The sequence below is a fragment of the Eptatretus burgeri genome, chromosome 4 (genome assembly GCF_056783735.1).
Source record: "Eptatretus burgeri isolate ZD-2024b chromosome 4, Ebu_testis_v1, whole genome shotgun sequence".
Lineage (NCBI taxonomy): Eukaryota > Metazoa > Chordata > Myxini > Myxiniformes > Myxinidae > Eptatretus > Eptatretus burgeri.
This window is the reverse complement of record NC_140964.1, coordinates 62211232-62224005: the sequence shown is the minus strand read 5'-3', so window position 1 is coordinate 62224005 and position 12774 is coordinate 62211232. Positions and strand designations below refer to the sequence as shown.

Below are 12774 nucleotides of genomic sequence, written 5' to 3'. Positions count from 1 at the left end.
TAAGACACGGAGCCAAAAAATGGCGGCAAGTGCATATATATATATATATATATATATATATATATATATATATATATATATATATATATATATATATATATATATATATATATATATACTGGATATATATGTAAAAAAAATTTATGTATATTTATATAATTTTGCATTGATCTCAGGCTTGTGGAAGGAGCTCATACATGCATCACACGCAAGTTGAACAGAATGATGGACATCGGTGTATGTTTACATGAATCACAGGCACATTAACATGGAGTGGACAAACAACTTGTCCGATCACTGGTTTGATTCCTACATAAATAAGATCAAACTAAAATTTTGTCCAGTGCCAGCAGGAGAGGAGTGGCATCTTGGGTTGTGTCGTCCTTCAGAGGTACGTGATAATTCCAACTCTCCAAACTGCAATATAGAGATTTAAGATCACATTGTCTGGATAGGAATTAAGCACAGGCCAGTCTACGAAGATCCTGGCTAAATTCCACGTTATTTATCTCATCAGGATTTTTCCTCAGATCGGTCATGAACAGTCTTATTGAAACGATGTAATGAGAGCAGAGATTGACGCGAACCCGGAAAAGCTTATTTGGAACGTGAACGTCAATAGAAATCCTGGAATTATTACTCGAGTTACTCATTTTGTGTCCATTTCAATCCTCAGGAAGTCATGGTGAGCAACTCCTCGGAGAGAAACTGGAAAGGCATTGCCATTGCCCTAATGGTCATCATCGCCGTTTGCTCGCTTATCGTCATGTCTGTGATCCTTCTCACACCAGGTAAATTCATGGGCTTTGTGTCCTCGTCGCGGTTTGGCCTTTACCTCGATTCTGTCTCACCTTGCGCAACATTGACGGTGTCTATATCAGCAGGCGAGACACCGCCATGTCGTATCGCAATTTGACCGTGATTAGATGCTCGGCTCGGACGAGGTTGTCGTGATGTCCGCAGCTAAACTTTACAGGATAATTTAATGACTTCTTCACCATCCTTACCAGAGCTCCGTACAGGAAAGGAGTCTGGAGATCTGGGCCTGCTGGTGTTGTAAGTCAGGTCTTGTTACCTCCACCACCGAAGGTGGATGGAGGTTGTGTTTTCAACCGGCCTATCAGTGGGATACAAAACGTAAATGTATCAGCTTGGCGGACGTATGCACTCTTCAGAGTGGATGTTCTAGTTCGGACCGTTACGTTCATCTCGCCATGCGATTCGATCCTAGTTTTTATTAGGATTTTCATGTACTTCTCATGTTGGATAATTACCCCATACCCCATGCAGTGGAAGATGGGGTTTTGCAACCACGTGTGTGTGTGTGTGTGTGTGTGTGTGTGTGTGTGTGTGTGTGTGTGTGTGTGTGTGTGTGTGTGTGTGTGTGTGTGTGTGTGTGTGTGTGTGTGTGTGTGTGTGTGTGTGTGTGTGTGTGTGTGTGTGTGTCTGGGAAGTAACCTTTTACCATTTGAGCCTTTGTCATCAAATCTTCAACAGACCTTTAATTTTAGATTGTGGAGAACATGTATTAATAAAAAGTACAATTTTCGTCAAGTTTAGTTCATGTACAAAGCGGATGCAGATGTGCTTTGCATTTTGAGATGCTTTCTCGTTATATTTTGGAATCCACCTTCACATTTAAAATCTTGATTATAATGTGTTATTTGCCTGTATATAATTGTGGAGAAAGATGGAGGGCACAAACCATTGGGGAATGTGGACCCGCAGGATTTTGCAGCCCAAAATGTTTTTTGGAGTACATCTTGGGAATCGTGTGTATGAACTTGTGGACATTGAGTGTAAGACATTGATCGATATAACTTCTCAATTTATCACTGTCCATGAACTGATCTTACACCTTGCATTCCCCAGGAGCACCTCTGGCTGCGACTTTCCCTCCGCTCCCACCTCTTGTTCATCTGTGTGTTGTACCATCCTCCCAGCTGTGATTATTCCATCTACATCTCTCCCTATCCCTCAAACAACATGGACAAACTTTTAACCACTCATCCTAACTCTCTTTTCCTCATATGTGGCAATTTCAACTGTCAACATGAAAATTGGTTGTGTGTTGGTACCTCTCTCACCAGCCGTGGCACTTCAGCAAAGGACTTCTGTAACTCCATCCGACTGACTCAATCTGTGAACTTTCCAACTTGGATTTCTCCCAATGGAAAATCCTGCCTTCTGGACTTGGTGATAAACTTTCCTGCAAATGTCTCCTGCTCTTCATCGACTCCAATTGGTTCATCTGATCATATGCTTGTGCAAGTCACCATCTCTAGCTATTCTTAGAGAGCTGCTTCAATGCCGGCAAGTCTGGAAGGTCATTCAGGCAGATTGACAGGGACTGCACGCAGCCATCTTTCTTCAGGGCTGGTCTCCAATATCTCCTGTCCCTGAAGCTAACTCAGCCTGGGAATTCTTCCACAGAAACCTGCTATCTCTCATGCACAGATTAATGCCATCTCATCTTCAATTATCCTACTCTTCTTCCTGCCCATGGTACACTGAATCCTGTGGTGAGGCAGTTGCTCTGTTGCATGTTGCCTTCTCTTCAGGAGTGTGTCCACTCAGGAGAGCCAGCAAACAACATCTGTCCAACCTCAAAAATGAACTTTCAAACTTGTCTCCCTCCTCGAGAACATGGTAGTGCCTTGTTAAGTCTGTCTCTGGCGTATGCTCTTCTTCCATCGCTTCCCTCTCTTCAAATGGCATCACAGCCGACTCTGCCCATGAGAAGACTGAATGCCTCAATTCTGTGTTTGCTTTCAAATCTTGTGTCCCCAACCCCTCAGTTTCAGTAGCTATCCTTCGCTGTCATAACCAACTGCTCCTGGACTCTGCCTTTTTTGCACCTGAGAAGATGGAGAAGGTTCTTCCAACCCTCGACTCTGACTCTGCAACTGGACCGGATGGCATCGGCTTACGTATCCTTCAATTCTGCTCTGCTGCTCTTTCACATCCTCTTTCTGCCATTTTCACCATATAATTTGCCTTAGGTATTCTTCCATCTGCTTGGAAGTTGGCCAACATCACTGCATTACCTGAATCGGAGATTGCAGACCCTCACCAGGACTTGGTTTGTGTGGCGTTTGTGCACTGGTGTGTTACATGATCAATAATAGACTTAACTAGAACTACCACTTTATAACTGCAGGTTATGATGACCAGGTCCCAAGATGTCCCGCTTTGATCGGACACCTGACCCTGACCCATGACGTTTTTCATTATTATTCAATTGAATTTAGAATGAGATTAAAATAAATTCAATTCAAATCAAATGGAAGACCAAATAGGTGGTACAGTCCTGCATTGAAGTAATCAGAAGGAACTCGAACAAGCAAAAAGCAAAGATGAAGTAATCAGGAGGAACCTGGATAGGATTCACATTTCAGCTGCTACTCCTCTACCCTCAAACCCATCCAGGCACAGCCAAGTGAGCCTTAGTCAAAATAAATAAATAAATAAATATGAACACAGATCAAAAAATGAAATAATTCTGGCTGCCAGACCATGTGTCCGATCAATTTGAAATTTTAAACATTTATTCACCATCACTACGAGACCATAATTGTGAAGTTTCACGTTGATTGATGATGCTGTTCCAGAGAAAACATTGAATATTTTTCTTCAATCCAATATGGCTGCCAAACCATGTGACCTTTGAATTATTCCTTCACAAACTTGTACGTCCAAGGCTTGTGGAACATTTCTCTGAAGTTTCCCCTTGATCTGTCCAGCATTCTGGAGAAGAAGATTTTTTATAGGTTTTGGGTAAATCCAATAAGGCTGCCAAACTGTGTGACCTATGATGTCATATGTGAGAACGTTTTGTTCCTCATGGATAGGTGGTCAAACACGTAAAGTTTAACCTCGATCTGTTTAGCTTCAGAGAAGAAGATTTTTCAGGGTTTAAAAACAATATGGCTGCCAAATCACTTGACCAATGACGTCACCAAAAAATTTCTGTGGACCATTTTATCCCAAGATGACCCTCAAAAAATTTCATACTGATCAGATGTGGCGTTCTACATATGCAATTGTGATGTCATAATGAAGGCACCTATGCCATCATCAAAAAAATCACACTTATTCCCCATGAGGAGTCCTTGACATGTCCCAAGTTTCAATTTTTTCCTTGGTGCGGTTTCAGAGATACAGAGGTCCAATGTTTTCTGTTTTTCCAACATGGCTGCCACACTATGTGACGTATGACATCATAATTATCATTAAAACATTCTACATGAGTAGTCGCACATGTAGTGAAAATTTTGTCTCAATCTGACAAACGGTTGCAGAGAAAAATACAAAAATTCTGTGTGGACAAAGAAAGAAATAAACAAACAAGAAAAAGACAGTCATGCAGCGCATGATACTTGCAAAATCCACCCTCTCCCTTCCTCCAAAGGTTGCCATGGATACATGAAATTGTCCATTTAATGAAGATTAATATTGACAATCTTAATTAAAGCTCAGGTCAATCGGATGAAAATTGATTATTTTCCAGATTGAAATTGATGATTATTATAGAAGTTTGACCTTGAGTTGATCTTTGACCTGTTGACCTCAAATAGTTGGTTTCCAAATTCAGTGCCATAATATGTAAATCCTGTTCAACTTTCAATTTAATCTTTTATGATTTAACTTCAAGATGACGTTTGATCTCAAAATAAATCGGCTTGTCAGTTGAGACTACCCCTTCAACTTGTTAAAGTTTCATGGCGATCCATTCAGAATTATGACCTGTAGGTGATTGACAAACAGACAAACAAATGAAAAATCGCTCTTCGAGCGGCAACTTGGTGAAACGGAACGGCACTCGGTGGAGCACATACCTCAGCCAGGCTGAACAGTTTACATTTTGTATCCCACTGAAAGGCCGGATCAGAATCCGGACCTGAACCAAAAATCGAATAGGCTTGTTATTGTTACCTAACCAACTCATCCACCAAGTTTTGTCATGATCTGTCCAAAATGCTTTGAGATATCATGCAATATCGTTTTTCACCCCATCTCTCAACGGTGAAGAATCAGTTAAAATTTAAATAATTCTCGTATCCAGGTCTATATTAGGATCTTCAACAAAATTGAATCAATTCTTACTCGTGGCACTTCCAAACTGTCCTTAAGTTTCGTGTGAATCCATCCATACCCTATTGAGATATTGTGCTATATATCGTTTTTGGCCCTCTCTCTCAATGGTGAAGAATCATTTAAAAAAATTCTCAGATCCAGATCCGGATTTGGATCTTCACCAAAATTAAGCATTGTTGTCCTTGGCTGGTCACCTACCCACATGAAAAATTTCAGAACGATTGCTTGAAAACTGTGGCCAAAAAAATCGCGTGGCAAACAAACAAACAGACAGAATAACAAAATTGACTCACCAATATACTTGAAAAATCTTCGATTTTGCAAGTAACAAATGGACCCAAATGCAATACCCTCTCCTTCGGCGAAGGTAATAAGGTGCAAAAACTGATCCCCTTAACGACAAACCTATGAGCTTGCTTCCAATTATCAGCAACATCATGGAATCCATCATTGCAGTTGATATAAAATCCTTCCTTTTCCCCAACAACTTCATCTCGGATCATCAATTTGGATACAGACCAAGTCACTCCACCTTGGGTGGGCATGCTGCTTCTACTCACCCAACAATAGATGGAGGCCTTCAATGTCAGACATGAGATCAGGGCAGTCTCTGTGGACATATGTCATGATTTTGATACAGTCTGGCACCCTTCCTTACTCACTACCTATGGCATCCAAGGCTAATTCCACACATGACTTGCTGACTTACTGACTAATGTGTGTCTCTGAACGAAATATTTCATCTCCTCTCCCTGTCAAGGCTGGAGTGCTCCTTGGCAGTATTCTGGGACCAGTTCTATTCCTGATCTACGTAAATGATCTCTGATCCTGTCGAAAATCCTCTTTATCTATTTTCTGATGACTCCACCCTCTGCCATTACACACCTCATCCTTCAGACAAGCAGGCTGCAGCCTTTTCCTTCTCTTCAGATCTTCACAAAATCACAAGATGGTCAAACACTTGGAATATGTCTCTCAATCCCGACAGATCTCACACTCTCACCATCTCTCTCTGAAAGGACCATCTGGCAACCTCCCCCAACCCCCATCTGCTTCTACTTTCTTAATAATTCTCTTGAAGAAGTTCAGTCATTCAAACTCCTGGATTTCACTATCAGCCATGAGCTTTCTTGGGCAAACCACATTTCAAAGTTGGCCTCCAAAGCCAGCCTCCGACTCGGCATCCTCCGTCATACAAAATCCTTCCTTAGCACACCTGAACTCGTATTAACCTACAAAGTTACAAGGCTTTCATGCGCAGCTTGATGGAGTACTGCCCTCCTCTGTCGGCTGACTTCCCTGTCTTGCATCTTGCTCAGCTTGAGGCCATGGAATGAGGGCCTTCAAGGTTATTTGGATGTCCCTTGATGAAGATGAGTCTATGGGTCTATCACTTCGCCATCACAGGCAGGTTGGTGGTCTGTCTCTGTCTTCTACCTCATCCTTTTTGGTCTTGCATGATCTGTTCTTTATGTTCTCTGCCCCCACCCCCCCCAGGTTTCTGCAGGGCACACATGGTCCACCATCAATGCATTCTGGTGAAACTACTTCAATCCAGGATCGCTGCTCACCTCCACTCAATTGTTCCTCTTTTTTTCCCCCACCTGTAGCACTAACTTCCCCATTCTCTTCAATCTCATTTCTCCCTCCAGGTCTTCAAGACAGCTGTTCATGACAATCTCAGATCATCCCCAACCCAAAACCATGATCTTTTCTCCCCTTGATAACTCCCACTCACTCCACACCAATCTTTCTTCCTTTTCCAAATTTCCAGTTTTCCCTCCTTAGAGTTTCCTGCTGTATCCACCTTGTCCACCCCATGCATCCTGTCCTGCCCCTCATTCCTCCCCACACCCATTGTTATTCCAATTCTGCCTCTATTTTGGCCTTCATCTCTGCTGTTGGTGTTTCCTCTTCTCCCAACTGTTTATTTTGTCCAGATGTGTCCTGATCCATTCAGTGTAGTAATACTAGCTCTTCCATGAGCCTCGACTCTATACAAAACCCCCCCCCAAAAACTCATCATGGGAATCATTTGTATGACCTTGGAGACATTGAGTGGTAGACAATGATTGGCATAGCCTATTTTGCAGAGTTGGAATAAGGACTTCATTTTGCTCGGTTTACACTTGATTTGTGCAATTTCCTCCACGGGCCTTTTGCAGTGCAGAAATGTATTGCACCAAGCATTTCCTTAATGTCGACTCGGTTGTTTCCTTTCGGTTTCAATCTGCTCAAAAATTCCTAATTTGTTTTGGTTGTACGTACCATCATTGCAACAACCCGCAGTATTGGCTGGTGATTGTACTGAAACACAGTGAAGCATGAAATACAGCAGTGGGAGATTAATACTCTGTGTATATTGTGTTGGGGACTGTGATTTAGTCAACCATGTGTTATTGTCCCAAGGCCAGTAAAATGAGTGTCTGGCCTTCGGTGCGGTTATAGCTTCTTGGGCCTGATGTTCAAATGAAGGTGATTTGTGTTGTAATTTGTAATTTGTTCAGGGTGCCTGAGATGACTCATCGACTGTTTATTAAAGACACCATGGATCCTTAATGCCCACCAACTAATGTTGGCAGGTTGGACAACCGGCTTAACGTCTATGCTGACACACTTTGTGATGCAACTCCCAGTCTATGAAACACCAATCAGACAGTTTATAGTTTGATCCGGGAATTGAATTGAACCCAGGCTAGATATCTCAAAGGGAAGGGAACAACCTCTGCATCACCATATAATACGGAAGAGAAATGAAAATCGACAAATATTGTCTCCAATCATCTGCACCGTCCTTGGTTGTCTTTGCATCCTCTTTTTTTTCTTAAACTATATTAGTCTTGCCCAGAAGGGGATGCGAGACTATTCCAACGCCCCTGTCTGTCTGTGTGTTGTTAGTTGTTATCTCCATATGCGGGTTTCAGAAGGTGGAACAGAGTCCTCCAAGGTCTTGACGTATCCACCTCTTTGGTAAGAGGGAAAGCAGGGTCACGATTCATGGACCAAGCTGTGAAGTTGTGTTGTTCTCAAAGTTTTGTTCTGAGGGCTCTTTTTCAGGATCGTTACTGAGCCCTGGACAGCTTCCAACTCTCGTTCATTTGTGGTCATGTTCCCAGGGATGGTTTGTGGGATCTTTGTGAGGTTCTAACTTATCATTCCCGTTTCTCCAATTATCACTGGTACAATTTGGGCATTCTTCAGTTACCAGGGTCTTTTCACTTCATTCTTCAGGTACCTTGATATTTGGTGATTTTCTTGATTTCTGCATTGTTTGGTCCAAAATCACTGGGTACTGAAACATCAATTAACAATGCCTTCTTTTCGTGTGTGTGTGTGTGTGTGTTTGCTTGCTTTATTTATTTCTTTTTTGTGTGCTTGTGTTTGTTTGTTTTTGTGTGTGTGATAAAATTGTTAGGAACGGTTGTATGTGAAAAAAGAGATGTGCGTGTGTTTGTTTGTTTGTCTTTGTGTTTGTGAGTGAGTGTATGTGTGTTTTTGAGTGCTTGTGTGAGTGTGTGTGTGTGTGTGTGTGTGTGTGTGTGTTTGTATGTATGAGTGCATGTGTGTTTATTTTTTGTTTGGGTGTATGTTTGTGTGTATGTGTGTGTGTTTTTTCTTTTTTTTAATTTTAATTATATATATATGTATATATATACAGTGGTGCCCCAGAATCCGAATTTAATTCGTTCCAAGAGGCTGTTCGGATTCCAAAAAGTTCGGATTCCAAAACTATTTTCCCAATAAGAAATAATGGAAAGTGAATTAATCCGTTCCTGGACCCCAAGAAAACCCATTTTCAAGACACTTTCAACTGAAATCACCCATGTTTAAGGTAAAATAAGATGAGTAAATGACCTTTTCTGGGTCACGAATCTTTTCCCAAGCCCGGGGGATGAGCAGGAGCGTTGTCGCTTCTTCCATAAGGTCTGGATGCAGCTCCGGCCTATCAGTGGCCATTGGGATCCAAAACGTAAACTGTTCAGCCTGGTGGAGGTATGTAATTAACCATGAAGCACCAAATGGTGTTTTATATCCCAGTACACTCTGTGGAGACACAAACGTGCCGTTTTCACCGCACGGTTCCACGGGAGAGAATCAAGAGGTGAAGCGATTTGGGTGACGCAGCATGATGTCACTACCATGTTCGCGAAAAAAAAACATTGAGTTTGTTAAAGCCGGCTCGTCAGAGGGTTCATTGAATGAGTTCGCTTCACGACGGGTTTTCACGCTTTTATCGCTTCTTTATTTTTCAGAATCCGACACACGGTCGATTTCGGCAGCTCGAATATGGCAGCGAGATCAGACACACGCGTACCGCTCTCATGCTTAGCGATAAGTTCTTTCTTCAACTCAATTGTCGTTCTCACGGACTTCCTCTTATTCCTATTTGCTTCACTGCTCTTCTTGGGTGCCATGGTGAATGCACAAGGGTGATAATTGAAAAAAATAAATGCACAAATCAAGGTGAAAACACGAGCGAGGTAAAGTAGCGATCCACACACGAGAGATGCTTTCACGAGTACTTCCACCGACGAACTGAATGAACAAAGCGCAGAAATGCGGGTCGAACAGGTGGGGGAGACATGTTTCGAACATGTTTGTTCATGTTCATGAACAAAGCATGAACGCCACGTTGTGTTCGGTTTTCGAAAATGTGTTCGGTTTTTAGGGCAAAATTTTCTCGAAAAAATTGTTCGGATTCCAATTTGTTCAAACAATGGGGCGTTCGGATTCTGGGGGCACCACGGTATTTTCGCTTTAAATATGTTTTTCCCTGCAACCGCTTTTCAAATCGATGCAAAACTTTTAACATCGGAGGGACTCCACATGGAGAATATTTTATTGTTAACCCTGATATCATATGTCACATGGTATGGCAGCCATATTGGATTAAAGGAAAATATTCATCATCATTTTCTCCAAAACAGCTCAACAAAAAAATGAAACTTGGCATATGTCATCAACTCCCCATGGAGTATATAATGTCATAATGATTATGTCATCAGAGAAGGATTCCAGCCATAATTGATTGACCGTTTTTACAGCCATTTTTCCCTGCTGTGCAGGGGTTGGGCTTTTTCTTGAGGCAATGTTTTATGGCCGGATGCCCTTCCTGACGCCAACCCTGGTCGCCTCTTACGACACACAGGGATATGGTACACCTATTCTAACCGGGGCATACACCGGGACCAGTACACTGGTACTCATTTCGACGACCTCAGAAGGATGACAGGCTGAGTCAACCCCCTGGTGTTAATTCAGCAGCCAACGGGGGTTGAACTCAGGACCCTGGGATCCCAAGCCACTGTCCTAACCACTGCGCCAACACCAGGCTTCCAGCCATAATTGGTTGAATCTCAATTTTTACCCGAAAAATCTGAAACTTCATGTGTCAGATCTATCACCCTATATGAGTGAAGAATCAAATTTACAACGTTCATAACCCATCCCAAGAAACTATGCGACAGAATTGGGTGCATGGATGATCCAGGTAAATGGACTGTAATAGCAGTGGGCTATAATAGTTGCGTATTCAGATAACGGTGGTATTTTATTTGTTCAGAATGAATGCAAGAGGTGAGACTGTGCACTCCGAGTGCCATTCTCATTTGAAAACAAATGCAATTAGATGTTTCCAGAGGGAAACTACAACGGTACTCGCTTGAGTGCATACCTCTGTCAGACTGAACAGGTTACATTTTGTATCCGGCCGGATCTGGATCCAGACCTGAACCCAAATCTAATTACCTTTTTTTGTTACCTGTGTGCTTGCGTGTGTGTGTGTGAGTTCCACTCATTGGTTGGACAGTTTGCACAATTTCTACAATTTCTACACTACGACAATTTCTATACTTAGTATAGGTCTGAGGTTCCATCGTCCTCTTTTGTAAGGCTCACACTTTCTTACTATCGCACTGCTTTATCTTAACTCGAGTTCGATATCTAATTTCATTTTTCATTGTGGCGAAGATGGCTTAAGACTTGGTTTCAAAAACGGGAAGAAAATCTTACGAATATTGATGTTTTAAAAGGCAAAATGCATTTTAATAGCCGTTTCTAGTTGGGTGTGATGCGGGGAGAGGAGAGTGGATGTGGGGGCAGAGGGGGGAACAGAGTGAGGAAGAGGGGACAGACTTGTTGTTTCCTATGTAGCCTGTGGCTGCTGGTTTCATCATTTTTGGAAGCACGGCTGTGCTGCTGATGCAGTGCCCCTGTTACCAGTAAGCTGGTACTCGTTTTGCCGATCTCGGAAGGATGACAGTCTGAGGAAACACACCTCGGGTTATTTCAATGGCACGATAGGGCTAAAACTCAAGACCATAAGATCTTAAGCCAGCCAACTTAACCATTAAGCCAACACCAGGCTTGGGGACGAGTGAGGGGAGGGAGAGGGGAATGATTGAGTGAGGGAGGGGAGGGAAGGTGGATTGAGTGAGGAGACAGAGTGAAAGGGAGGGGGGAGGGAGGGGAGATGACAGAGGGAGGGGGAAGAGGAGAGAGTGAAGGTGCATAGGGAGAGAACGAGGTGGAGTTGAGAGTTGAAGTCCTGAATTCACGTTTTACATGACGTGGAATTTCCATGGGGCCCTGCTCCTGTCCAATTTGCCACAGGATATAGCCTTCCTTTTCCTTAGCTATTCTTCACTGGAATCTACTGTTGGCTACATCAATACAATAAATGTCAGAGTGTGTCAGTCAGTCAGTCAGTCAGTCAGTCAGTGTGTGTGTCTCCCCAATAACTCCAGAACCATGAAACCGAGCAGCCTGAAACTTTGCTTGCATACTAAGGGAAATCCAAGGGAGTGCATGATTGAAAATTGGGTGTTTGTCTTAATTTAAACAACCCTTTTGAAGATAATTAATGGCCTCATTTAATTATATCCTTTATCAGGATACCTCACTCTTGATGGGGTCTTTAGGCATATCCCCGGTTACCTCTCTGGGTCCCAATTTGCCATTTTGTTCAGCCTGTCCAACAATGCCTTGAGGCAGAACCAGCTGCAATGATTTATTAATGATAAAGTGCTCAAATTTTTTTTTCACTTTCCTTACTCATATCATTGAAAGCCTGATCTGCAGTTAAGCCCAAAATTATTCATACCCTTACCAAATTTGGAGTATTTTGAATCGTGTAATTTGAGGAATGAGTTTCTTCTGGCTTAAGTTATATAAGAATGTGACAAACAGCTGAAAGAATCACTGCAAGAGCCATTTAAAGAAATACATTGTTTCGGGGGTATTTTATTGATAGATTTACAAAAAAAGTCATGTCCAGAATTATTCATACCCTTGCTTAGATCAGTTCAAAGTGACATTCAGTAATCAATGGAAAAGCCTCTGTTTGTGATTACAGCCTTGAAACGGTTTTTATACTTGCTCATAAGGTTTTTGCATGTCTCTCCAGGGATTTTGGCCCACTCCTCCTTCGCAAAGGTCTCCAGGTCTTTGAGGTTGGAAGGCTTCCTTGCCATCACTCTGGTCTTGAGCTTCCTCCACAGATTTTCGATTGGGTTGAGGTCCGGACTTTGGCTTGGCCACTCCAGAATGTCTACATCATTATCCTGGAACCATTTCTTGACTGACTTGGCGGTGTGTTTTGGATCGTTGTCCTGCTGATACGTCCAATGCTCCCTGAGTTGAAGTTTCTCTGCGGTCTGTTTGATGTTTTCCTCAAGG

General features: G+C 42.4%; 1 protein-coding gene across 5 annotated transcripts in view; it reads left to right on the top strand.

The window, feature by feature from the left end:
* LOC147028193 (inactive dipeptidyl peptidase 10-like) overlaps nucleotides 1–12774 on the top strand; it is a 504934-nt gene that overhangs the window by 333506 nt on the left and 158654 nt on the right. For all 5 annotated transcript variants that reach the window (XM_085878340.1, XM_085878345.1, XM_085878341.1 and 2 more), the window contains one exon: nucleotides 677–791. In XM_085878340.1, coding sequence (XP_085734466.1) covers nucleotides 677–791 — 115 coding nt within the window. The remainder of the gene's footprint in view (nucleotides 1–676; nucleotides 792–12774) is intronic.